The sequence below is a fragment of the Lolium perenne genome, chromosome 4 (genome assembly GCF_019359855.2).
Source record: "Lolium perenne isolate Kyuss_39 chromosome 4, Kyuss_2.0, whole genome shotgun sequence".
In the NCBI taxonomy this organism is placed as follows: Eukaryota; Viridiplantae; Streptophyta; class Magnoliopsida; order Poales; family Poaceae; genus Lolium; species Lolium perenne.
The window spans coordinates 4,185,845-4,212,754 of NC_067247.2; the positions used below are offsets into that span (position 1 = coordinate 4,185,845).

Genomic DNA, 26,910 nt, shown 5'->3' on the forward strand with positions numbered 1-26,910 from the left:
AAATTCCCATAAAAAAAAGGGAAAAAAAGAGAGGAATTGTCCGTGGGCGGTGACTCGCGCGATGGAGAAAGACACGGCGGCGACGGCGGCGGCGAGGGTGTGCCGGCGGTGCAAAGAGAAGTACTCGCCGTCGGACAACACGCCGCAGTCTTGCAGGTTCCACCCATCCTTCTTCGTCTGCCGCCGCCACGACGACCAGAAGAGGTAGGTACCACCGCCGATTCCGGTCGAGCTGACCCTTAACCACGGCGACGACGGTGCAGGTACTACGAGCTTAAGGACGGGGACCCGCCCTACGCCGCCAGGTTCTACGATTGCTGCGGCGCCGAGGACCCCGACGCGGCCGGCTGCGCCACCGGCTTCCATCTCTCCTACGACGACCCGGAGTAGCCAACTAGTACGCTTACTTCTTCTTCTTCTTCTTCTTCTTCTGCCAGTGATCTATCTGCAGTGTCATGCTCGCCTCCTATGAATAAATAGGCAGTGTTCTGCGTCTTGCCTGTTACTCTGTACACACAGTAAAGCTAATACTCTGCTAGTTGTCTGGATTGCGTGAAGAAAAAATCCAATCGATGGAATAATATCCTTTTCCTATAATATCACTCTTACTTGACACTTGCACTGGCTGCCAGAAATCGTAGTCCTATCTGAACAGTGGTCTGGTCGATTGCATTCAGGGATAAGAACGATATGAGGCACACTTAGTTTTCTGAATTAGTCTGAACCCTACCAATAATCTGAATTGTGTGAAGAAATCAAACAATCCAATCTCAAAATATAAATCCTATCCTATATTATCACTTCACTTGTGCTTCACACTCTTGCACAAAGTAAATTCAGGCTGTGGTTAATCCTATGTCGTAGCCCTATCTCTCTGAACTGACCTGATGGGTTGCATTCAAGCTGAGAAAAATTAGTTTGTCTGAAAACTCGGCAAAGTTCCTCTAGTGAAGAAACTGCTTTGCGTGTGCACGGGAGGCCGAAGGCTGCTGCTTGTTGCTGTAGCTGTTCACCTTGTACACCACACTACTCTGGCTTATAACATTGGTTAGTTCAGGCATTGTCCTACACAATTGGAGCATGGCACTCTTTGCAGCCCCTGGCATTCTTCATTACACATCAACTTTACATACCCAAAGGAGAAAAATTGGTCTACGGCATAATCCTCAAGTATATATTTACGAATAGTATTAGTACAATACTTTAACAACACTTCAGAACATGGAACTATTCCATGCCCTCACGTTATTTATTACACATCAACTTTACATACTCAAACCCTAGTTTACAGCCCAATTATACATCTGTGAACAGTACTAGTACAATGAGCACTTTAGGAACATTGATACAGGGTTAAATCCCCACACTCGACATGGTAGCAGATGGAGAACCATAGTGAGCTAGCGATCGGTCTCAGCTTCTGCGCTTTTGTCTCTTCTCCAGGAAACCCAGGCGACAGCTACTTTCATGTAAACCCAGTCATACAATCTGTAGCAGCCCAAGTACCAAATAACTCTCCATTTCCTCTTGAACAAGAAGGTGCAGAAGACTACCCAGAGACCCATTGTATATCCAGAACCCAGAGCGATGAAAAACGAGGTCACGTCGTTTAAATCGTCACGGTGTTCTTGAGCTACTGGAATTGGCTCCGGCTGTAAACAATTCCGCGAGAGAGGAGGACCGCAGAGACCTGGGTTGCAAATATAAATATATCGTGGGTTCTCAAGTGTCTGCAATTGATTTCCGGATGGTACCTCTCCTGTTAGGTTGTTATAGGACAGGTTCAAACGACTTAATGATGTGAGAGCCGGACAAAACATTGTGTGATAGGTCGAGTGACTCCACTTGTGCTAACAAACCAATATTCTTAGGAATTTTTCCACTGAAGTTGTTCCATGATAGGTTCAGGTTCTTCAGATCAACAAGACTGTTGATTTCTCTGGGGATATCTCCAATAAGATTATTACATGATAAATCAAGATTTACCATATAGATGATCTCTCCTGTATATAATCTCTCTTGACCCTTTGTGACTACTGTGAAATTCTCGGTATAGGTGGACATGTCATCAAGACCAAATGACACTCTATACCTGAAAATACCTTTAAATGCATACCCACGATTTCTTGATCCATATTCTTGTATGAATAATTCTGCGATCCAGTATTTTTTGGTTCGTGCATATGCATTTGAAATGCTTCTTATTCGCCCTCTAATTTGCTGCTCCGGAAAAAAAAAATCTTGCTCCTCACGGCACACAGGTGAGGTGATCCACGTGCTTCGTCACGGCCGTGCAGCCCATCGCGAACTTAGAGTCTTGGAGTGCGAACTGCACGAGAAGGCGGCTGTTAGAAATGCAATCACGTCCGACACCAGCGGCCGTGTATACGTAATGCATGCATCACCGAGTCATTCAATACGGAAAACACCACGTAATGTTGCAATCCATCAGTTTCCGCGTGCGTGCGTGCGTTTGATCAGTAGCAGATCCATGAAGCTGCTGCTATTGCACGTGCCTATCTCGGCAGATTGTTCGGTACATGCGTATTTTGGTCCAACCGAAAACAAACTCACGGAGCTACAATTACCGGATCGACAAGCTTGCATAAGAACAAAATATACTCCAAGTACCAACAGTTTGAGAATTTTGATTAATCAAAAGAACACACACACATTCCCTGGAGCAGTGTCTGTGCGTACAAGCTGACTTGCGCTTATTTATTGATGCTGAGTGCTTCGAATACCAAAACGATCAACGAGATCTGGTTCTTCTTCGACTGTGAATGAACACACATAAGCTGCTGCTACTTGCATGTGGATGCGATGCCATTGAAGCAACACGACGCGCAAGTGTGGCAGCACGCACAAGGGGCAGCAGGGTCTTTTGGTTCCCGAGATTGATGGCTCTCTCCGTCTTCCAGCTTCAGCACAGGTTTTCCCTCATGCTGGTCAACTTGCTGCTGCAAGTGCTGCTTCACTGCTTCACTGTAGGAGCCCTTCAACACGACCTCCTTGAGGCTCCGCATATACTCTAGCCCAGAAAGTTTCAGTGACGACTCCGTACTAGAGCAATGGACCACCAGCACCTCAACATGTTTTGCTATCCAAAATCCAAAAGCAATCTCTAACTTGTAGATACCACAATCAATCTTGAGGACTAAGGATTCCGAGCCTTGCCATCCTAATCTATACTTCGTATAATAACGGAGCTCACAATCTTGAGTCGGCTTGACACAAATATGACGAAACATAACTTGATTGGGAAATTCGGCAAAGCTGTCAATGTCATCTTGGGTCGATATTCTCAGCCCGAGATTTTGCTTTGTGAGATTCCTGAGATTGTCAAACTGCTTGATCCACACCGACGGTACAAGCACATTCCCATGTCCATCCCCGCTGTATAGCTTAAGGCTCTTTAGGTTCTTGGGTAGGCTAGAGAACATGGCACCCGTAGATGAAAAGAAAGTTGCTCCATCATCATCCTTGTCGAGATGCACTGACAATGACTTGAGATGGCCGTGGCCCAAGATGTTACAACACAAATCCTGCCAGTTTTCCCGGTTGATGCCGCACACCCCGAGCTTGCGCAGCTGTGTAAGCTTCTTGAGCTCCTTGAGGATGGACTTCCCACGTGCACCACCCACATTCACAACACCAAAAGTTTGTAAGGCCGTCAACTTCCCAATACCTGCAGCAGGTGCCTCAACGCCGAAATTGACATCAATCTGTTGGCTTGCACATAACTTCTTCTTGGACCACCAACTGCAGGGATACGATACCACTGCATTGCGCGCCTTGCTCCTACATTTTCTTGGATAATCATCGTTTGCTTGTGGTATTCTGCTAGTATCATCATAGTTTATGCTCATGCCATCATCTCCTGCTGGTGGTGGTTGGCTTCTGCTTGTGCCTTCACCATCTGCTGCTAGTACTGATTGGGTTATGCTTGTGTCTTCACCGTTTGATGTTCCAGATTGCTTTTCTCCTGTGCAATCACCATCTGATTTTGTTAGTTGACTTCTACTTGTCTCATCCTCACCTGTTGATGCTGGCGGTGGTTGTTCGATTCTCATCAAGCTGTCGTTGTCTACCTGTGTTGTTGCTACGCCTGCGACTGTGCCAACACCATCTTCCTCTGACGACAAGCTGTCCTCTGATGATGTTGATATACAGTCGTCCTCATCCGGGGATAGTCGGCCTGCATTGCCACCTTCACTCGATGTTACATGAGTGGTACCAGCTTGATAATGGAATGTGGCAGTATGGCTATTTTGGTGTGTCTGATATCTAGAGTCTGCAATTGCCTCAATCCACCCAATGAATCTGGCAGACGGGTAATATCTTTGCATCCACGCACAGAGAGAAACTTGAGACGAGGCAATTGCTTCCCGATCTGCTCCAGGACATGATCCGTCAAACCTGAGTCCGTGTCCTCCAGATCAAGCACCCGAAGCAGTTCCATATTGATATCATTAGAGATGAAGAATGACCTCCACGCCCCAGACACAGTCAAAGACCGTAGTCGTGTGAAGTCGATGCTTTTGAATACAATCTCGTCTCCGTCCCAACAATTCCTTATGGTGAGGTGTTGTCCGGCACGTTGAGAGTTGATGCTGCAACATCCCTCAAGGGCAAACACAAGGTTATCTTCCATGGGCCGTGAGATTATGTATTCACGGAAGAAACCATTGACTTGGTACACATCATCATCGACTTTGTCATTGCTGCTTGGTGTCTGTGTCAACTGGATTATGCTTGACTCAACAAGATCAGCAAACAACTTTTCACCATTCTCTTCCGCGGTACCACCACCAGATGTGTCTCTTGAGTAACCCTCGGCAATCCACCGCCTCAGCAAACGCCTTCGCCTAATTCTCTTGTCAGCTGAAAAGACCGAGAGATAGAAGATACATGGCTTGAGTGAATCCGAACAAGCATCAAAGTAGGATTGCATCCAACTAAATAGATCTTTCAGTTCATTGAATCTTGGGTGTATCTCCAGCATGCCCATAAAGTAATCACATATACCACCTAATAGGGTTGCCAAGGCATACTCATTGTCTGTCTTAGATATTTCCTGGGCTATAACAGATATTACTTGGGGAAGTCCGCCACACTTGGCCATGATAAGTTTTACACGATCCATCTTGGAAGCCAATCGCCGAGAGCCCCCAGCTATCTGAAATTCAGAAATTATGTATATTATAAAAAGTCTGTTTGGAAGCAGCATTAAATAAGTTCTGTTAAGATCATTTTGATTCTATCGCCAAAATCAGTTCTGAAGAAATAAATTTCAGTATGGAATGGAGAATGCATGAAACAAAAGAACACTGCTACTTACGTAATAATCTGATTCAAGGATTGAAATAATGTATGAAAAAATGAACATATAAGGAGTTCCATCGTATATTATGTTGGAATTTGATGTGGGATTTCCATAGTCAATACAAATTCTGAAATTCTCATTGGCCCATTTAAGAGGTGATTTTTCCTAACAATTACTGGTTGTGTGACGCCCCCATGACACTAATAGTGACGTGCCCGTGTTGGCACGCCACTGCCAAAATCTACTAGTGGAGTGGGTTCAACACGCGACAAGTAATACATGTGCACGCCACTATTTATAATTTTTGGAAGAAAAAAGGCACACGGAATTTACCCCAAAAAATGCACGATGTATTTAATTGGGGATTTCATTTAAAAATTAAACTGGCAAATTTTATTCAAATATAAGGATATCTTACACAATTTGAACTAAATTTGAAATAAACTAATTAAACTACACCCTAGATCTAACCGTAGCAGTGAAAGGCGCTCCAATCTATCGGCGAAGGGCTGTCAGTGCTGTGATCATCGCCATTGTTGTTGTCGAGGTCTCGGTGAAGTCGCTGACGTAGCTCATTGTTGACGTTGAGGTTTTCTACGTCCTCCACCGACAATCGGCAGGCTATCTCGGGGAGGCCGGCTGCACCTCATTCATCGACGCGATAAGGCACTAGTAGAAAAAGAGGCTTCCGTCCAGGCCCATTAGTCCCGGAAATATTCGAACCGCGACTAAAGGGGTCTTTAGTCGCGGTTCGGGAGCCGACCCGCGACTAATGCTCCACCAACCGGGACTAAAGGGCCACGGTGGGCTGCGACCGGCGCAGACACCTTTAGTCGCGGTTGGGGACACCAACCGGGACTAAATGGTACCCTTTAGTCGCGGGTGGTGTCCCCAACCGGGACTAAAGGTGTCTCCAGGTTTTTTACTCCCCTCGCCCCCTTCACCCCCCCCCCCCCCCCCCGTGGATCGCCTTTTTTAACACTATAAAATAGAAAAGAAAATGGTAGAAAATTCAAAAAATAAAATGTTTCCAGATTTTTGTATGTTATGCAACCTACTATTAGGGGAAATTAACAAATTTAAATTTTCACTTTTTTTGCAAAAAAGGTTTGAAAAATGGTACCATCGCATTAACTTTTGCATACGACGTCGAAAAAAACGTATAATATATCAAAATGATCGTGGGAAAAAGTTACATCCGAATTCACCCGGGTTTACCCGGTTAGCCAATTTTAGATTCTCAAAATTCCAAATGAAAATATGAAAGCAGGAAGATTTTAGTTTTTGCTATAAATTACGGATTTTATATTTTTTAAATTTTTTAAAAAATTAAAATTAATAATTGCATCCTGCATAAAGATTACTATTACTTTTACCCAATTTTTAGATTTTCAAATTTTTAGGTTGGCAAAAAATAAATATTTAAAAAATTAAAAAATTAAAAAAATTAGAAATAATACAAATTAAAAAGTTAAAGTTTATTTATTTATTCAAGATTATCATTACATCATTACTTTTGTTTATTAAAAGATTTATTTAAAATTCAAACAATAAAAAAATGTGACATCGATCAACATGTTAATAGGATTGATATGATACTAGTATCACATACATGCGCGCGAAGCACTTGGATGCGGGACGGGATGGAACTCGGAAGTTAAGGGTCTCAAGATGAAGACGAGGAAGAAGTTGACAGGATTAGGGGGTGATTGTTAGCCTAAATATAATCTTGTCATGGTGTGACCTGCATACATAGGTTGAGTGCATGCTGTAGTGTGAATAGCACACATAGGTTGTGTGCTTGCTGTGTGTGAGAACATGGCACATGAGTTGTGTGCAGCTGTCTCCAAGTTTGGTTTGACTAGCAGTCTCCAAGTTTGGTTTTGCTTAGTAGAAGCCAACTAGACATTAGTTGTCTAGGTCGGTTACTGTAGCACCGACCTAAAGCCTCTATATAAGGAGAGGCACCCCATATGGAGAAAGGAAGAAGTAAGCTATATAGAGAAGAAAATGCAGCAGTCTTGAGCTGCACCAAACTACTTGTGTCCACTTTCATTTGAGTTGAGAGAGTGTGTGTCCAAGTGCAAAGTATGAGTAGCAACAGCTCTTAGTAGTAGCTTTCAATTTGGTATCAGAGCCATGGCGTTAGTTCCGCACGGTGCCGGTGTCGGGGGGAGCTCGGTGACGCTGACCTGCCCGGTGCTCACGCCGACGAACTACACCGTCTGGGCTATCAAGGTGGAGGCGATCCTTGATGCCCAGGGCGTGTGGGAGGCGGTGTCTCCGATAGATGGCGTGGCGGTGGACGCGGCGAAGAACAAGACGGCGATGGCACAACTTCTTGGCGCGCTGTCGAAGGACATCCTTATGTCGGTGTCGACGAAGAAGACGGCGAAGGAGGTGTGGGATAGCCTCAAGACAAGGTTCATCGGCGCCGTTCTGTGACCCGGAGGAGATAGCGTTCGAGGAGGCGGTGGGCAGGCTCAAGACGTTCGAGGAACGCTCACGGCGTCGCGCGCAAGCCAAGGGCGGCGGCGAACAGAGTGTCGGCCAGCTTCTGCTCACGGCCGCTCAGTGGGAGGTTCGCGTTTGAGCGCGACGGCATCAACGGCGTATGTCGCCGAAACGTCAGGCATGTGTCGCCGGCGGAGAAAGAGCTCGGCGTGTGTCGCCGAGGAAGAAGGTGGCCTTGTTCGTGCGGAGATGAGGCATGCAGCGATGTTCACGTCCGTGAGGTCATAGCGGCGGCCACGGCGGCGAGGACGATGACGGGAGCTGCAACATCTCCGGCGACGGCAGGTCACGGCTTGGGGGGGAATAAGCCACTTCATGCGGGGTCGACGACCAGCGTGTTCGTGCGCGTCTAGGTTGTACGTGGCCGTGGCAGGTGTGCCCAGCTTGTCGTGCGGTGTCGACGACCAGCGTGTTCGTGCGCGTCTAGGTTGTACGTGGCCGTGGCAGGTGTGCCTAGCTTGTATGTGTCTGGTCCACGTCGTGCATCTGAGCGCGTTGGTGATCTGTTGAAGGCCTGCAACGTTGTGCGCGTTGGAGCACGTTGTGCGTGCGGCCGATATGTGCGGATCAAGCAGCCAAGTGCGCGTCTCAAGATGAAGACGAGGAAGAAGTTGACAGGATTAGGGGGTGATTGTTAGCCTAAATATAATCTTGTCATGGTGTGACCTGCATACATAGGTTGAGTGCAGGCTGTAGTGTGAATATCACACATAGGTTGTGTGCTTGCTGTGTGTGAGAACAGGGCACATGAGTTGTGTGCAGCTGTCTCCAAGTTGGCTTTGACTAGAAGTCTCCAAGTTTGGTTTTGCTTAGTAGAAGCCAACTAGACATTAGTTTTCTAGATCGGTTACTGTAGCACCGACCTAAAGCCTCTATATAAGGAGAGGCACCTCATATGGAGAAAGGAAGAAGTAAGCTATATAGATAAGAAAATGCAGCAGTCTTGAGCTGCACCAAACTACTTGTGTCCACTTTCATTTGAGTTGAGAGTGTGTGTGTCCAAGTGCAAAGTATGAGTAGCAGCTGCTCTTAGTAGTAGCTTTCAATTTGGTATCAGAGACATGGCGTTAGTTCCGCACGGTGCCGGTGTCGGGGGGAGCTCGGTGACGCTGACCTAGCGGGTGCTCACGCCGACGAACTACACCGTCTGGGCTATCAAGGTGGAGGCGATCCTTGATGCCCAGGGCATGTGGGAGGCGGTGTCTCCGACAGATGGCGTGGCGGTGGACGCGGCGAAGAACAAGACGTCGATGGCACAACTTCTTGGCGCGCTGTCGGAGGACATCCTCATGTCGGTGTCGACGAAGAAGACGGCGAAGGAGGTGTGGGATAGCCTCAAGACAAGGTTCATCGGCGCCGTTCTGTGACCCGGAGGAGGTAGCGTTCGAGGAGGCGCTGGGCAGGCTCAAGACGTTCGTGGAACGCTCACGGCGTCGCGCCAAGCCAAGGGCAGCGGCGAACAGAGTGTCGGCCAGCTTCTGCTCACGGCCGCTCAGTGGGAGGTTCGCGTTTGAGCGCGACGGCATCAACGACGTATGTCGCCGAAACGTCAGGCGTGTGTCGCCGGCGGAGAAGGAGCTCGGCGTATGTCGCCGAGGAAGAAGGTGGCCTTGTTCGTGCGGAGATGAGGCATGCAACGATGTTCACGTCCGTGAGGCCATAGCGGCGGCCACGGCGGCGAGGACGATGACGGGAGCTGCAACATCTCCGGCGACGGCAGGTCACGGCTTGGGGGGGAATAAGCCACTTCGTGCGGGGTCGACGACCAGCGTGTTCGTGCGCGTCTAGGTTGTACGTGGCCGTGGCAGGTGTGCCCAGCTTGTCGTGCGGTGTCGACGACCAGTGTGTTCGTGCGCGTCTAGGTTGTACGTGGCCGTGGCAGGTGTGCCCAGCTTGTATGTGTCCGGTCCACGTCGTGCATCTGAGCGCGTTGGTGATCTGTTGAAGGCCTGCAACGTTGTGCGCGTTGGAGCACGTTGTGCGTGCGGCCGGTATGTGCGGATCAAGCAGCCAAGTGCGCGTCTCAAGATGAAGACGAGGAAGAAGTTGACAGGATTAGGGGGGTGATTGTTAGCCTAAATATAATCTTGTCATGGTGTGACCTGCATACATAGGTTGAGTGCAGGCTGTAGTGTGAATAGCACACATAGGTTGTGTGCTTGCTGTGTGTGAGAACAGGGCACATGAGTTGTGTGCAGCAGTCTCCAAGTTGGCTTTGACTAGCAGTCTCCAAGTTTGGTTTTGCTTAGTAGAAGCCAACTAGACATTAGTTTTCTAGATCGGTTACTATAGCACCGACCTAAAGCCTCTATATAAGGAGAGGCACCTCATATGGAGAAAGGAAGAAGTAAGCTATATAGATAAGAAAATGCAGCAGTCTTGAGCTGCACCAAACTACTTGTGTCCACTTTCATTTGAGTTGAGAGTGTGTGTGTCCAACTGCAAAGTATGAGTAGCAGCAGCTCTTAGTAGTAGCTTTCAATTTGGTATAAGAGCCATGGCGTTAGTTCCGCACGGTGCCGGTGTCGGGGGGAGCTCGGTGACGCTGACCTAGCCGGTGCTCACGCCGACGAACTACACCGTCTGGGCTATCAAGGTGGAGGCGATCCTTGATGCCCAGGGTGCGTGGGAGGCGGTGTCTCCGACGGATGGCGTGGCGGTGGACGCGGCGAAGAACAAGACGGGGATGGCACAACTTCTTGGCGCGCTGTCGGAGGACATCCTCATGTCGGTGTCGACGAAGAAGACGGCGAAGGAGGTGTGGGATAGCCTCAAGACAAGGTTCATCGGCGCCGTTCTGTGACCCGGAGGAGATAGCGTTCGAGGAGGCGCTGGGCAGGCTCAAGACGTTCGAGGAACGCTCACGGCATCGCGCGCAAGCCAAGGGCGGCGGCGAACAGAGTGTCGGCCAGCTTCTGCTCACGGCCGCTCAGTGGGAGGTTCGCGTTTGAGCGCGACGGCATCAACGGAGTATGTCGCCGAAACGTCAGGCGTGTGTCGCCGGCGGAGAAAGAGCTCGGCGTGTGTCGTCGAGGAAGAGGTGGCCTTGTTCGTGCGGAGATGAGGCATGCAGCGATGTTCACGTCTGTGAGGCCATAGCGGCGGCCACGGCGGCGAGGACGATGACCGGAGCTGCAACATCTCCGGCGATGGCAGGTCACGGCTTGGGGGGGAATAAGCCACTTCGTGCGGGGTCGACGACCAGCGTGTTCGTGTGCGTCTAGGTTGTACGTGGCCGTGGCAGGTGTGCCCAGCTTGTCGTGCGGTGTCGACGACCAGCGTGTTCGTGCGCGTCTAGGTTATACGTGGCCGTGGCAGGTGTGCCCAGCTTGTATGTATCCGGTCCACGTCGTGCATCTGAGCGCGTTGGTGATCTGTTGAAGGCCTGCAACGTTGTGCACGTTGGAGCACGTTGTGCGTGCGGCCGATATGTGCGGATCAAGCAGCCAAGTGCGCGTCTCAAGATGAAGACGAGGAAGAAGTTGACAGGATTAGGGGGTGATTGTTAGCCTAAATATAATCTTGTCATGGTGTGACCTGCATACATAGGTTGAGTGCAGGCTGTAGTGTGAATAGCACACATAGGTTGTGTGCTTGCTGTGTGTGAGAACAGGGCACATGAGTTGTGTGCAACAGTCTCCAAGTTGGCTTTGACTAGCAGTCTCCAAGTTTGGTTTTGCTTAGTAGAAGCCAACTAGACATTAGTTTTCTAGATCGGTTACTGTAGCACCGACCTAAAGCCTCTATATAAGGAGAGGCACCTCATATGGAGAAAGGAAGAAGTAAGCTATATAGATAAGAAAATGCAGCAGTCTTGAGCTGCACCAAACTACTTGTGTCCACTTTCATTTGAGTTGAGAGTGTGTGTGTCCAAGTGCAAAGTATGAGTAGCAGCAGCTCTTAGTAGTAGCTTTCAATTTGGTATCAGAGCCATGGCGTTAGTTCCGCACGGTGCCGGTGTCGGGGGGAGCTCGGTGACGCTGACCTAGCCGGTGCTCACGCCGACGAACTACACCGTCTGGGCTATCAAGGTGGAGGCGATCCTTGATGCCCAGGGCGTGTGAGAGGCGGTGTCTCCGACAGATGGCGTGGCGGTGGACGCGGCGAAGAACAAGACGGCGATGGCACAACTTCTTGGCGCGCTGTCGGAGGACATCCTCATGTCGGTGTCGACGAAGAAGACGGCGAAGGAGGTGTGGGATAGCCTCAAGAGAAGGTTCATCGGCGCCGTTCTGTGACCCGGAGGAGATAGCGTTCGAGGAGGCGCTGGGCAGGCTCAAGACGTTCGAGGAACGCTCACGGCGTCGCGCGCAAGCCAAGGGCAGCGGCGAACAGAGTGTCGGCCAGCTACTGCTCACGGCCGCTCAGTGGGAGGTTCGCGTTTGAGCGCGATGGCATCAACGGCGTATGTCGCCGAAACGTCAGGCGTGTGTCGCCGACGGAGAAGGAGCTCGGCGTATGTCGCCGAGGAAGAAGGTGGCCTTGTTCGTGCGGAGATGAGGCATGCAACGATGTTCACGTCCGTGAGGCCATAGCGGCGGCCACGGCGGCGAGGACGATGACGGGAGCTGCAACATCTCCGGCGACGGCAGGTCACGGCTTGGGGGGGTGGGAATAAGCCACTTCGTGCGGGGTCGACGACCAGCGTGTTCGTGCGCGTCTAGGTTGTACGTGGCCGTGGCAGGTGTGCCCAGCTTGTCATGCGGTGTCGACGACCAGCGTGTTCGTGCGCGTCTAGGTTGTACGTGGCCGTGGCAGGTGTGTCCAGCTTGTATGTGTCCGGTCCACGTCGTGCATCTGAGCGCGTTGGTGATCTCTTGAAGGCCTGCAACGTTGTGCGCGTTGGAGCACGTTGTGCGTGCGGCCGGTATGTGCGGATCAAGCAGCCAAGTGCGCATCTCAAGATGAAGACGAGGAAGAAGTTGACAGGATTAAGGGGGTGATTGTTAGCCTAAATATAATCTTGTCATGGTGTGACCTGCATACATAGGTTGAGTGCAGGCTGTAGTGTGAATAGCACACATAGGTTGTGTGCTTGCTGTGTGTGAGAACAGGGCACATGAGTTGTGTGCAGCAGTCTCCAAGTTGGCTTTGACTAGCAGTCTCCAAGTTTGGTTTTGCTTAGTAGAAGCCAACTAGACATTAGTTTTCTAGAACGGTTACTGTAGCACCGACCTAAAGCCTCTATATAAGGAGAGGCGCCTCATATGGAGAAAGGAAGAAGTAAGCTATATAGATAAGAAAATGCAGCAGTCTTGAGCTGCACCAAACTACTTGTGTCCACTTTCATTTGAGTTGAGAGTGTGTGTGTGTCCAAGTGCAAAGTATGAGTAGTAGTAGCTCTTAGTAGTAGCTTTCAATTTGGTATCAGAGCCATGGCGGTAGTTCCACACGGTGCCGGTGTCGGGGGGAGCTCGGTGACGCTGACCTAGCCGGTGCTCACGCCGACGAACTACACTGTCTGGGCTATCAAGGTGGAGGCGATCCTTGATGCCCAGGGCGTGTGGGAGGCGGTGTCTCCGACGGATGGCGTGGCGGTGGACGCGGCGAAGAACAAGACGGCGATGGCACAACTTCTTGGCGCGCTGTCGGAGGACATCCTCATGTCGGTGTCGACGAAGAAGACGGCGAAGGAGGTGTGGGATAGCCTCAAGAGAAGGTTCATCGGCGCCGTTCTGTGACCCGGAGGAGATAGCGTTCGAGGAGGCGCTGGGCAGGCTCAAGACGTTTGAGGAACGCTCACGGCGTCGCACGCAAGCCAAGGGCGGCGGCGAACAGAGTGTCGGCCAGCTTCTGCTCACGGCCGCTCAGTGTGAGGTTTGCATTTGAGCGCGACGGCATCAATGGCGTATGTCGCCGAAACGTCAGGCGTGTGTCGCCGGCGGAGAAGGAGCTCGGCGTGTGTCGCCGAGGAAGAAGGTGGCCTTGTTCGTGCGGAGATGAGGCATGCAGCGATGTTCACGTCCGTGAGGCCATAGCGGCGGCCACGGCGGCGAGGACGATGACGGGAGCTGGAACATCTCCGGCGACGGCAGGTCACGGCTTGGGGGGAATAAGCCACTTCGTGCGGTGTCGACGACCAGCGTGTTCGTGCGCGTCTAGGTTGTACGTGGCCGTGGCAGGTCTGCCCAGCTTGTCGTGCGGTGTCGACGACCAGCGTGTTCGTGCGCGTCTAGGTTGCACGTGGCCGTGGCAGGTGTGCCCAGCTTGTATGTGTCCGGTCCACGTCGTGCATCTGAGCGCGTTGGTGATCTGTTGAAGGCCTGCAACGTTGTGCGCGTTGGAGCACGTTGTGCGTGCGGCCGGTATGTGCGGATCAAGCAGCCAAGTGCGCGTCTCAAGATGAAGACGAGGAAGAAGATGACAGGATTAGAGGGGTGATTGTTAGCCTAAATATAATCTTGTCATGGTGTGACCTGCATACATAGGTTGAGTGCAGGCTGTAGTTTGAATAGCACACATATGTTATGTGCTTGCTGTGTGTGAGAACAGGGCACATGAGTTGTGTGCAGCAGTCTCCAAGTTTGGTTTGACTAGCAGTCTCCAAGTTTGGTTTTGCTTAGTAGAAGCCAACTAGACATTAGTTGTCTTGATCGGTTACTGTAGCACCGACCTAAAGCCTCTATATAAGGAGAGCCACCCCATATGGAGAAAGGAAGAAGTAAGCTATATATATAGAGAAGAAAATGCAGCAGTCTTGAGCTGCACCAAACTACTTGTGTCCACTTTCATTTGAGTTGAGAGTGTGTGTGTCCAAGTGCAAAGTATGAGTAGCAGCAGCTCTTAGTAGTAGCTTTCAATTTGGTATCAGAGCCATGGCGTTAGTTCCGCACGGTGCCGGTGTCGGGGGGAGCTCGGTGACGCTGACCTGCCCGATGCTCACGCCGACGAACTACACCGTCTGGGCTATCAAGGTGGAGGCGATCCTTGATGCCTAGGGCGTGTGGGAGGCGGTGTCTCCGATAGATGGCGTGGCGGTGGACGCAGCGAAGAACAAGACGGCGATGGCACAACTTCTTGGCGCGCTATCGGAGGACATCCTCATGTCGGTGTCGACGAAGAAGACGGCGAAGGAGGTGTGGGATAGCCTCAAGACAAGGTTCGTCGGCGCCGTTCTGTGACCCGGAGGAGATAGCGTTCGAGGAGGCGCTGGGCAGGCTCAAGACGTTCAAGGAACGCTCACGGCGTCGCGCGCAAGCCAAGGGCGGCGGCGAACAGAGTGTCGGCCAGCTTCTGCTCACGGCCGCTTAGTGGGAGGTTCGCGTTTGAGCGCGACGGCATCAACGGCGTATGTCGCCGAAACGTCAGGCGTGTGTCGCCAGCAGAGAAGGAGCTCGGCATGTGTCGCCGAGGAAGAAAGTGGCCTTGTTCGTGCGGAGATGAGGCATGCAGCGATGTTCACGTCCGTGAGGCCATAGCGGCGGCCACGGCGGCGAGCACGATGACGGGAGCTGCAACATCTCCGGCGACGGCAGGTCACAGCTTGGGGGGGAATAAGCCACTTCGTGCGGTGTCGACGACCAGCGTGTTCGTGCGCGTCTAGGTTGTACGTGGCCGTGGCAGGTGTTCCCAGCTTGTCGTGCGGTGTCGACGACCAGCGTGTTCGTGCGCGTCTAGGTTGCACGTGGCCGTGGCAGGTGTGCCCAGCTTGTATGTGTCCGGTCCACGTCGTGCATCTGAGCGCGTTGGTGATCTGTTGAAGGCCTGCAACGTTGTGCGCGTTGGAGCACGTTGTGCGTGCGGCCGGTATGTGCGGATCAAGCAGCCAAGTGCGCGTCTCAAGATGAAGACGAGGAAGAAGATGACAGGATTAGAGGGGTGATTGTTAGCCTAAATATAATCTTGTCATGGTGTGACCTGCATACATAGGTTGAGTGCAGGCTGTAGTTTGAATAGCACACATATGTTATGTGCTTGCTGTGTGTGAGAACAGGGCACATGAGTTGTGTGCAGCAGTCTCCAAGTTTGGTTTGACTAGCAGTCTCCAAGTTTGGTTTTGCTTAGTAGAAGCCAACTAGACATTAGTTGTCTTGATCGGTTACTGTAGCACCGACCTAAAGCCTCTATATAAGGAGAGCCACCCCATATGGAGAAAGGAAGAAGTAAGCTATATATATAGAGAAGAAAATGCAGCAGTCTTGAGCTGCACCAAACTACTTGTGTCCACTTTCATTTGAGTTGAGAGTGTGTGTGTCCAAGTGCAAAGTATGAGTAGCAGCAGCTCTTAGTAGTAGCTTTCAATTTGGTATCAGAGCCATGGCGTTAGTTCCGCACGGTGCCGGTGTCGGGGGGAGCTCGGTGACGCTGACCTGCCCGATGCTCACGCCGACGAACTACACCGTCTGGGCTATCAAGGTGGAGGCGATCCTTGATGCCTAGGGCGTGTGGGAGGCGGTGTCTCCGATAGATGGCGTGGCGGTGGACGCAGCGAAGAACAAGACGGCGATGGCACAACTTCTTGGCGCGCTATCGGAGGACATCCTCATGTCGGTGTCGACGAAGAAGACGGCGAAGGAGGTGTGGGATAGCCTCAAGACAAGGTTCGTCGGCGCCGTTCTGTGACCCGGAGGAGATAGCGTTCGAGGAGGCGCTGGGCAGGCTCAAGACGTTCAAGGAACGCTCACGGCGTCGCGCGCAAGCCAAGGGCGGCGGCGAACAGAGTGTCGGCCAGCTTCTGCTCACGGCCGCTTAGTGGGAGGTTCGCGTTTGAGCGCGACGGCATCAACGGCGTATGTCGCCGAAACGTCAGGCGTGTGTCGCCAGCAGAGAAGGAGCTCGGCATGTGTCGCCGAGGAAGAAAGTGGCCTTGTTTGAGAAGTACTAGATAAGGTTTTCCCTCATGCTGGTCAACTTGCTGCTGCAAGTGCTGCTTCACTGCTTCGCTGTAAGAGCCCTTCAACACGACCTCCTTGAGGCTCTCCAGCCGCTCTAGCCCAGAAAGTTCCAGTGACGACTCCGTACTAGAGCAATGGACCACCAGCACCTCAACATCCTTTGCTATCCAACCTTCAAAAGCAAACACTAACTTGTAGCTACCACAATCAATCTTGACGAATTGGGATCCCAAGACTGGCCATTCTCTATACTTCTCATAATAATGGAGCTCGCAATCTTGAGTCGGCTTGACACAAATATGACGAAACGTAAATTGATCGGGAAAGTTTTCAAGGCTATCAATGTCTTCTTGGGTCGATATTGTCAGCCCCAGATTTCCCTTTGTGAGATTCCTGAGATTGGCAAGCTGCTTCATCGGTACAAGCACATTCCCATGTCCATCCCTGTTGTATAGCTTAAGGCTCTTTAGGTTCTTGGGTAGGTTGTTGAACATGGCACCCGTAGATGAAAAGAAACTTTCTCCATCCTCATCCTTGTCGAGATGCACTGACAATGATTTGAGATGGCCGTAGCCCAACATGTTACAACACAAATCCTGCCAGTTTTCCCGGTTGATGCCACACACCCCGAGCTTGCGCAGCTGTGTAAGCTTGTTGAGCTCTTTGAGGATGGACTTCCCACGTGCACCACCCACATTCACAACACCAAAAGTTTGTAAGGCCGTCAACTTCCCGATACCTGCAGCAGGTGCCTCAACACCGAAATTGACATCAATCTGTTGGCTTGCACACAACTTCTTCTTGGACCACCAACTGCAGGAGTATGATACCACTGCATTGCGCGCCTTGCTCCTACATGGAGCTCCTGTAGTTGAGGCCCAGTCATCATCCTCTGCTTGTGGTCTTCTGCTAGTATCATCATAGTTTATGCTCATGCTATCATCCGCTGCTGCTGGTGGTGGTTGGCTTGTGCTTGTGCCTTCACCATCTGCTGCTAGTACTGATTGGGTTATGCTTGTGTCTTCACCGTTTGATGTTCCAGATTGCTTTTCTCCTGTGCAATCACCATCTGATTTTGTTAGTTGACTTCTACTTGTCTCATCCTCACCTGTTGATGCTGGCGGTGGTTGTTCGATTCTCATCAAGCTGTCGTTGTCTACCTGTGTTGTTGCTATGCCTGCGACTGTGCCAACACCATCTTCCTCTGACGACAAGCTGTCCTCTGATGGTGTTGATATACTGTCGTCCTCATCCGGGGATGGTCGGCCTGCATTGCCACCTTCACTCGATGTTACATGAGTGGTACCAGCACGAACATATTGCAATTTTACTAGCTTGATAATGGAATGTGGCAGTATGGCTATTTTGGTGTGTCTGATATCTAGAGTCTGCAATTGCCTCAATCCACCCAATGAATCTGGCAGACGGGTAATATCTTTGCATCCACGCACAGAGAGAAACTTGAGACGAGGCAATTGCTTCCCGATCTGCTCCAGGACATGATCCGTCAAACCTGAGTCTGTGTCCTCCAGATCAAGCACCCGAAGCAGTTCCATATTGATATCATTAGAGATGAAGAATGACCTCCACGCCCCAAACACAGTCAAAGACCGTAGTCGTGTGAAGTCGATGCTTTTGAATACAATCTCGTCTCCGTCCCAACAATTCCTTATGGTGAGGTGTTGTCCGGCACGTTGAGAGTTGATGCTGCAACATCCCTCAAGTGCAAACACAAGGTTATCTTCCATGGGCCGTGAGATTATGTATTCACGGAAGAAACCATTGACTTGGCACACATCATCATCGACTTTGTCATTGCTGCCTGGTGTCTGTGTCAACTGGATTATGCTTGACTTAACAAGATCAGCAAACAACTTTTCACCATTCTCTTCCGCGGTACCACCACCAGATGTGTCTCTCGAGTAACCCTCGGCAATCCACCGCCTCAGCAAACGCCTTCGCCTAATTCTCTTGTCAGCTGAAAAGACTGAGAGATAGAAGATACATGGCTTGAGTGAATCTGAACAAGCATCAAAGTAGGATTGCATCCAACTAAATAGATCTTTCAATACATTGAATGTTGGGTCTGTCTCCAGCTTGCCCATAAAGTCATCACATATACCACCTAATATGGTTGCCAAGGCTGTTTCTGGGTAGGACTCACTGTTTATCTTAGATATTTCCTGGGCTATAACAGATATTACTTTGGGAAGTCCGCCACACTTGGCCATGATAAGTTTTACACGATCCATCTTGGAAGCCAATCGCCGAGAGCCCCCAGCTATCTGAAATTTGGAAATTATGTATATTATAAAAAGTCTATTTGGAAGCAACATTAACTAAGTTTTGTTAAGATCATTTTGATTCTATCGCCAAAATCAAGCTTTAACTACCAAACGGGCAAGAGGTCTAAATCAGTTCTGAAGAAATAAATTTCAGTATGGAATGGAGAATGCATGCAACAAAAGAACACTGCTACTTACGATTCAAGTATTGAAAAAATGAACATATAAGGAGCTCCATAGTATATTATGTTGGAATTTGATGTTGGGCTTTCCATAGTCAATACAAATTCTGAAATTCTTATTGGGCGATTCAAGGGGTAAAACTAAAGTTTAGTCCCACATTCCTATACGAGAGGGAACTCCTTATATAGATGATGGTCACTAGTAGAGAATAGCCTACTAGTGGCGTTGCATTTTGGACACTAGTGACGTGCATCCGACAAGCCACCAATATGACACAAGTTGTAACAATTATGTTAACAATTACTGGTTGTGCGGCGCCCCCACGCCACTAATAGTGGACGTACTAGTGGTGTGCCCGTGGTGGCACGCCACTGCCAAAATCTACTAGTGGAGTGGGTTCCACGCGCGACAAGTAATATATGTGCACGCCACTATTTATAATTTTCGGCAGAAAAAAGGCACACGGAATTTACGCGGGAAAATACACGCCGACGCTGGCTATGCCACGACCGGCTCCTTCTTCGGTCTGAACGCCTGCGGCTCCATCTTCGGCTGCTTTTCCTTCTTTAGCCGTCGCAAATAAAGCTGGACCCGCCACAAAGTCACGTAAGACCCGCGTCGCGAGGGCAGCGCCTCATCCTTGGGCGGCTGGAAGACGATGCCTAGTGTAGAACGCCACAAAGTCACGTAAGACCCACGTCGCGAGGGCGGTGGTGCCGAACCCCTCTCCGGCTTGGGGATAAGGAGAGGTATCCCCGAGCGTCAGGAGGTAGAGGATCCCGAGCACCGCGAGGAAGACACCGAGCTTCCCATCGTTAGTGCGGCTGACGTCAGTGCGGCCGACATCAGTGCAGGTGGCGCAATCCTTGCGTGGCAGTAGTCAAAGACCTCGTCGAAGTCACGTGCTCTCCACCACTGGGGCCTCCCCTTCTTGTTCTTCTGGCCGAGCGGGTAAGGGCAGTCGTAGCTGTCGACATCGTCCCACCACTCCAACGCGAGGAGCTCTAGCCAAATCTTGTTGCCGAGCGGGTAAGGGCAGTCGTAGTGGTCGGCCCTCTCCTCCTCGGAGAGGGTGTCGCGGCGCTGGATGATAAGCAACTCTAGGCACCGGCCGGTTGGAAGCGGTGGCACGACGAGGCCGCCCTCGCTAATGTGCCAACCATCATGAAAGCTACTGTCCGCCGGGATGAGGAGCCGGTATTGGGCATGTGCGGTTAGCTCCTGCCCGCGCCACCGCTGCTGGCCTCGTCGTTGTTCGCTATCGTTGTTGTGCGTCGGTGAGTGGAGCAGTTGGAGGGAAGAGAGCGGCAGTGGAATATGATGGGCGCCTCCTCGCCGGTAGGGGGGATATATAGTGGCCAAAGATGCCAACCGGCCATGGCATTAACCACGTCGTTGCCTCGTAGGAAGGCGCATCGTCGCGCGTGGGAAAGTGGATGCGCCCTCATCGATAAATGGCCAGGTGGGTGCGCCGTTTAATTAGGCTAAATGGCCAGGTGGGTGCGCCGTTTAATTAGGCTATCTGGCCGGCTCGTTGAGAGGCTGCCGGGGCTAGCCCACAGACACACGGGTCAATTTCCTCAAAATGCACGCGGGTTCCAGGCTGGCGCCTGATGCTTTTTCATGACAACGATGCGGGATGCCAGGTGCACACACGTACACGTCACTAGTCATGTCGACAGTAGTGGCGTGATAAAAAGTACAGAGCCACTATTAAAGTGTGCTTGGCTGTAACATCCCAAAAATTTCAAAACAAACAAAATGAATTTCCCTAGTTCCAAATTTTGGAACTAACAAAAACTTTTATTAAATCAAGTTGATACATAGAGATCTGGTTTAATCCTTGTGCTATTGCCATAATTGCTTGTTTAACTAGTATTTGAAGTACTCTTAAACCCTAAACCTCACAATCCCTTTTACCAATCTAAGTTAAAATGAAATAAAAAGAATTGAAATAAGAAAGAGGCATATGTGCCTATGGCTATTTTTATAAAACTTTACCCTAGACCTTTCCACTCTATTTAGAGGATGGGAAAACCTTCATAAACCTTATCTAGTACTTCTCAAATCATTTCCAAGTTGAAACCAAAGAAAATAAAAAGAAACTAAAAATGCCATAGAGGCATATGAGAGTAAAATGCAAATTTGTGAATTTGAGGATCTTGACCCTAAGACTTGTGGTGAATGGCTGGATCACTCCTATATACCATTTTCAACACTCAACAACATCAAATGGGCCAAGAACAATCAAATTAAAAATCAAATGCCACATATGCATAGAGGCATATGTGACACATAGCCATTTCCCCAAATCTTGACCTATGCACTCCTACCTTGACCAAATGGTGTGAAACCATCTCTAAACCTAATCTAACACTATATGGACCTCAACCTTGCCCAAGTAAAGCAAGGGGAGCAAATTACAAGAATAAGAAAATTTGACATGTCACCTCTTATGTGTTATGGCCATTTTTGCCAATCTTTGAGCTAGACCTTTTGGAATGGTTTCAATGGTTTGGAAATGTTCCTAAACTAATAAGAATCACTTTGGAGTCAAGAGAAACCAAACCAAAAGGAGAGAAATCAAATAAGGAGAAAATCCCATTTTCACTCACATACACATTTAGCCATTTTTGCAAACCTTCACCCAAGGCCACTTTGGCTTGTGACATTGTTTGTAAAACACTTATATATGAATAACAAACACAAATGCATCAAAGAAACCCAATTCAAATCAAAGGAAAAATCAATTTCAACATACATGTGATAATGGTCATATGACCCTTTTATAAAATCTTACCCACTTGGCACCCCTGGTTTTGACTTTTCCTAAACCAACTTTGACCAAATCTTGCCATGTCATCCAAGACCTCATCAAGATGAACAAGTTTGATGTTGACCATTAGGGTTGACTCTGCCTAGGTTGACCAGAATAGAGGAGACAAGTAGAGACTTTGAAATAAAGAGAAGATTCACCCTAATTTGAAATCTTGCAAACTTTCACCAAATTGACCCCCACCACCACCTTTCTACTTCAAATAATATATGAATGCAATCCACCAAAAATATTTCCAAAATTTGAAAATAATTTTCATGCGGCCATTTATACAAACACCTTGTGGGCAGCATCTAAACTTGAGCCCATGCTGGATTTTTGGTTGGACCAAGTCCAACCCTGGCTCCTCTCTACTGCCCTGGAACATCCTCTCACCCCTCAGCATCAGTCCATCCACTTGCCAGCCCTGTACCTTGCTCAACATGACCAAGACCAGGACCATGCCGGCCACCTTGTCACTCCACATGCAACCCCTCTCTCTGGCTCACTCCAACGTGCACGACCTTATCCACTCTCTTCCTCTCACTCCCCTGCACCTGCTAGACACGCTGCTCGACAAAGTGGTGCACCACACGCGACGGCACGAACGCGCCCAGACACGCACGCGCACGCCAGAGCGTGCACGACGACGCCCTGGACGCGCCAGTACGTCGCTTCGCCCCGTCGCCTCACACCTCCCCTCGACCCCTCCTTTCACCTACAGCCTCCCCTCGACGTCAGCTAGCCCCTGGACAACCCCATTGGCCTGCGTTCGCCCTGTGGACGACGCCATCATCGCCGACCATCCGCCACCGTACCGCCAGTACGTGACGTCGCCCACCGCCTCAGTCCATCCCTGTCCTCACCGTGACGCGCGTTAGCACCGCATCGACGTCGCCTACAGGACGCCTACCTCACCTTGCCCCTTCGCGCCCTAGAACCGCCGCGCCATGGTCGACCTCACCCGCACCCCCGCAGCACCTCTCGACCCTATAAATAGAGCCACCCCTGCGCCTCAATCTTCACACCATCTTGCTCCCCACTCACCTCTAGTTCTCCTCGACCCCTTCCCCTCTTCAATTAGCCCCCAGTTCGCCGGAATTTGGTCGGAGTCCGCCGCCACAGTAGCTCAGTGACGTCGTCGATTTCGGCCACTTCAGCTCCTCCCGCGACCACCACCTGCCTCGCCACCCTCGGCAACACCGCCGCGCACCCTCGCCGAGCCTCGCCGGAGCTCAGGTGACCCTCCGACCCCCTAGCCTCGCCGCAGTAACCCTGGCTCTCGTCGACGTAGACGACGACCCTGGGCCGTGCGATGCTTCTCTAATCCAACGGCTATCCCGCACGCGTACCGTTTCGGTTTTAAAAAGAGGCTGACATGCGGGGCCTACCTGTCAGGCGGCCCGCTCGCGTCAGACGCGCAGTTGGGCCAGCCCAACTCTCTCTCCCTCGTTTCGGCCCACTTCCTTCCCGCGCCCGTTTTAAATTCAAATTTGGATTTAATCTATTTCTGTTAAAATTGCTCACAGATGCTTTGCTAAATATTTAATATCTCCAACTCTACTCGGCCAAATTTTACAAATTTTATATATTTGGAAAGCTTATCAAAAGCTCTATCCAATGCCACTGGATTCAAACCTAGATCTGTTATAGAATTAAAGTAGGAAAATAAACAAGACAGGGACTTTTCTGCCTTAGAATAATTATTAAAAATCAACCCTTTTGAATTTTGAAGTGATTCCAATTCTCATAAATCACATTTGATGCTGTCTAATTAATTATGTAATAAAATACCATAGTTGTTTGCATGATCATGGCCTAGTCTAAAAAAATGGCTCTATGGCTATTTCTAGTCCATTTAAATGGTGCCAAATGAATTATTAAATAGTATGGGAGTGTTTCTCTCATTTAAATCTTGTCACAAACAATTCAAAATGAGGTAGATACCCTGGTCTAGTAAATCTCATGTGGAATTGTTTGATGATATTAAATCATTAATATGTTAGGATTAAATTGCATGAGGTGCTTCACCTCATTTAAATCATTTTCTTAAATGATAAGTATGAAGAGGTTGACTTTGGTCAACCTAGGTCATATATTATTCATGAAGGAAATTAAATCTTAATAAGATAATGAGAGGAAATTATTTCTCTAAAGAAGGAAAAGAAACACCTTAATTAGTATGAGAGGAAATTATTTTTCTTAAATAAGAAAACAAAGTCCACCAACCTAGTATTAATGTGTGATGCTAGCCTAAGTTGTGTGACTCATGTGGGTGCTTAGTTTGGTATTCAAGTTTGGTGTGGTGATTGTATACCTCGTATTCGATTATAGACGCTAGTACCGGAGACTATCCGGAGGAGGAGGTATTCTACCAAGAAGAAGAAGAGAACTTTGATCAATACCCCAACCAAGGCAAGCTATACTCTTGCAAGTGACCCAAATGCAAAGCTCTACTAGAGCAAGGCATCATTACAATATTAATTTATGTTTACGGATCCCATCCCAAGTTTTATTCTTGCAAAGTTTTTACTTTATTTATTAAAGCTTCCTTTTATAGTTAACTTTGGTCTAAGTATAGAATAATACAAGAGTATCAAACTTAGCCTAAATAGCTACAAGTAAGTTAGCACCACTCATGCCTAGTTGCTAGTGCTAAACTAAAATTGACTACTCTAGATGGGAACTTGTGAAAACCAATGACTTTGAAAAACCTTGGAATGATGAGTCATTCTATTGAAAGATTTTGAAGGTGAATATGGCTTGTGAATGACATGGTGAACTTTACCCAAAAACTGATGGTTGGGTTCGGATGCGATACCATTCCAATTTTGTAAGTACCCCCACAATACCTGATATGGGTAGGGCTTAACTGGAAATTTATGTACCTTAGTATGGGTTCCCTCTAAACAAGCGTCATCGGGGTTAGGCCGAAGGCTGCCTCTACCACAAACGAAATGATGTGATATGACGTGAAATGAGGTGAATGTCCGGCCCAAGCCCTGTGCAGTTCCCAGGCTGACTGTCTGTCTTCACTGGGAGGCCAAGCTCATGGGGAGAGGTGCCTATACTAGGATATGTAAGTGAAAGGTTATGGTTGGTAGTCCGCACACGGAGTGTGATAAATCGAGGCAGCTTAACCCTGACGGATTATTGCAAATGTTGTGGCACAAGTGTACGACCTCTGCAGAGTGTAGAACTATTCGAATAGCCGCGTCCACGGTTATGGACGGTTGGAAAGGCCATACTGTTCCGTCATCAGATCATTTTTCAAAAATGTGACATGTGACTTGTGACTTGAACTTAAAAGGTGAATGGTGAATTTGACTTGAATCACAACAGAGATGTGGGAATGACACTAATGTTCCCACTTGAGCTAAGTTAGGCAAATGAAGAGGTTTTGATTATTAAAGTACTTATGAAATAAAACTGGCTTTCTGCAAATGAAACTAGAGCTTAGAACCCCCTTACTATAGTTGATAGTATTTACATTAGTATTAGTTTGCGAGTACTTTAAAAAGTACTCATGGCTGTGTCCCTGGCTATTCAAATGGCCAGACTATGAAGAGGAACAGCAGTACGAGGAAGATGGACAGCAGGACGTCTACGACAACTAGGACCACTCCTGACGTCAACAGTTGCCTGTGGAATAGATGGACTACTACTACGCTACTTCACTTCCGCTATGTGTTTTGTAATTGATCAATAGATCAACTATTATAATGAGACTGGATCATATGATCCTTTGTGTTGTAAGACAATTATGAGTTGTAATGAATGATGTTCTGTGATATCAATCTATTATGTCTCGCAAAAACAATATTCCTGGGATTGCGATGAATGGCATAATAGGCATCTGGACTTAAAAATCCGGGTGTTGACAAGTTGGTATCAGAGCCATTGTTTGACCTTAGGAGACCCTAGTTAGAATGGACGTCTGAAAAACTTAGTTTCAAAACCAATGAAGTGAATATTTATAAAAACCTATTCTCACTCTTATCCTTGAGATCTTTTCCCAAAAAGAGAAATCCATGCTCTACTTTTCTTTGTGATACTACATAAAATTTTGCACACTTGATCACTTCAGTAGAACTTACACCTACGCAAGAGAGCACTATATGTGAGTTTGTATCAGGATCCCCTTGTATCGTAGAACGAGTGAATGGTTCTTCAAACCAACGGTGTGTTAATTTTGTAATGTGTGATGCTTGGTATGAATGAAAAAGTGTTGTTGGTTTTTACCCCCGCAACACTACTCAAATTTTCAAGTTTTGAACTTTTTAAAATTTAACAAAACAAACCATAGAAATTTCCCTCTTATCTTATCATCTACCTCAACGATCAGATGGCCCCTCCAACCCGCAGCACCAACCAAGACGCCATGCTGCAGATGTTGCAGATGATGATGGCAGACCGAGAAGCTGAGAGAGCTGAAAGACAAGCCAACATAGCTGCACTGCAACAGATAGCTCAGAACAATCATGGCCATGGAAACCACGATCACCCTGGATCGAAGTTGAAGAATTTTCAGAACACCAACCCTCCAATATTCAACAAGACTGAAGAACCCCTAGATGCTGATGACTGGCTCCAGACAATGGAGAACAACCTCGAAGTTGCGGGAGTTGAAGCCGCAGAGAAAGTGCTGTTTGCCACGCACTACTTAGCAGGACCAGCAAGAGCTTGGTGGACCAGCACCCGTGCCATGAATGCAGGACAGATGATGACCTGGGAAGACTTCAAGCTGAAGTTTAGCAAGTACCACGTGCCCCAAGGACTGATCAAGAAGATGAGAGACGAGTTCCGCGAACTCAAGCAAGGAAGGATGTCTGTGGTGGAATACCGCGACAGGTTTCTTACTCTGTCAAGGTACGCCCCGGATGAGACCGACACCAACGAGAAAAGGAAGGAGAGATTTCTGAACGGACTGCATGATGAAATGCAAACTGTGTT

The 26,910-nt window shown here is 49.0% G+C and overlaps 2 protein-coding genes and 1 pseudogene across 4 annotated transcripts in view; 1 reads left to right on the plus strand and 2 right to left on the minus strand.

The window, feature by feature from the left end:
• Positions 1–25,652, plus strand: LOC127349383 (uncharacterized). Of its 3 annotated transcripts, none has more exons than XM_071818433.1 (3): positions 1–204; positions 264–397; positions 25,516–25,652. In XM_071818433.1, the coding sequence occupies exons 1-2, from the start codon at positions 62–64 to the stop codon at positions 388–390; spliced, it is 270 nt and encodes an 89-aa protein (XP_071674534.1). In that variant the 5' UTR covers positions 1–61; the 3' UTR covers positions 391–397; positions 25,516–25,652. The 3 variants fall into 3 exon arrangements, with proteins under 3 accessions (XP_071674534.1, XP_051231081.1, XP_071674533.1); XM_051375121.2 differs by lacking the exon at positions 25,516–25,652 and adding an exon at positions 487–615 and having other exon boundaries at positions 264–407; XM_071818432.1 differs by lacking the exon at positions 25,516–25,652 and having other exon boundaries at positions 264–615.
• LOC139830432 (uncharacterized) lies at positions 2,502–5,206 on the minus strand (annotated as a pseudogene).
• Positions 16,461–26,910, minus strand: part of LOC127349381 (uncharacterized) — a 28,967-nt gene continuing 18,517 nt past the window's right edge. Inside the window, exon 2 of the mRNA XM_071828837.1 lies at positions 16,461–18,959. Within this exon, the coding sequence (XP_071684938.1) occupies positions 16,461–18,959 (2,499 nt within the window). The remainder of the gene's footprint in view (positions 18,960–26,910) is intronic.

Bases quoted from the DNA above. Each gene is read 5' to 3' on its own strand.
- LOC127349383 (XM_071818433.1), top strand. From the start codon at position 62: ATGGAGAAAGACACGGCGGCGACGGCGGCGGCGAGGGTGTGCCGGCGG. The intron at 205-263 runs GTAGGTACCACC...ACGACGGTGCAG, and splicing joins CGCCACGACGACCAGAAGAG to GTACTACGAGCTTAAGGACG.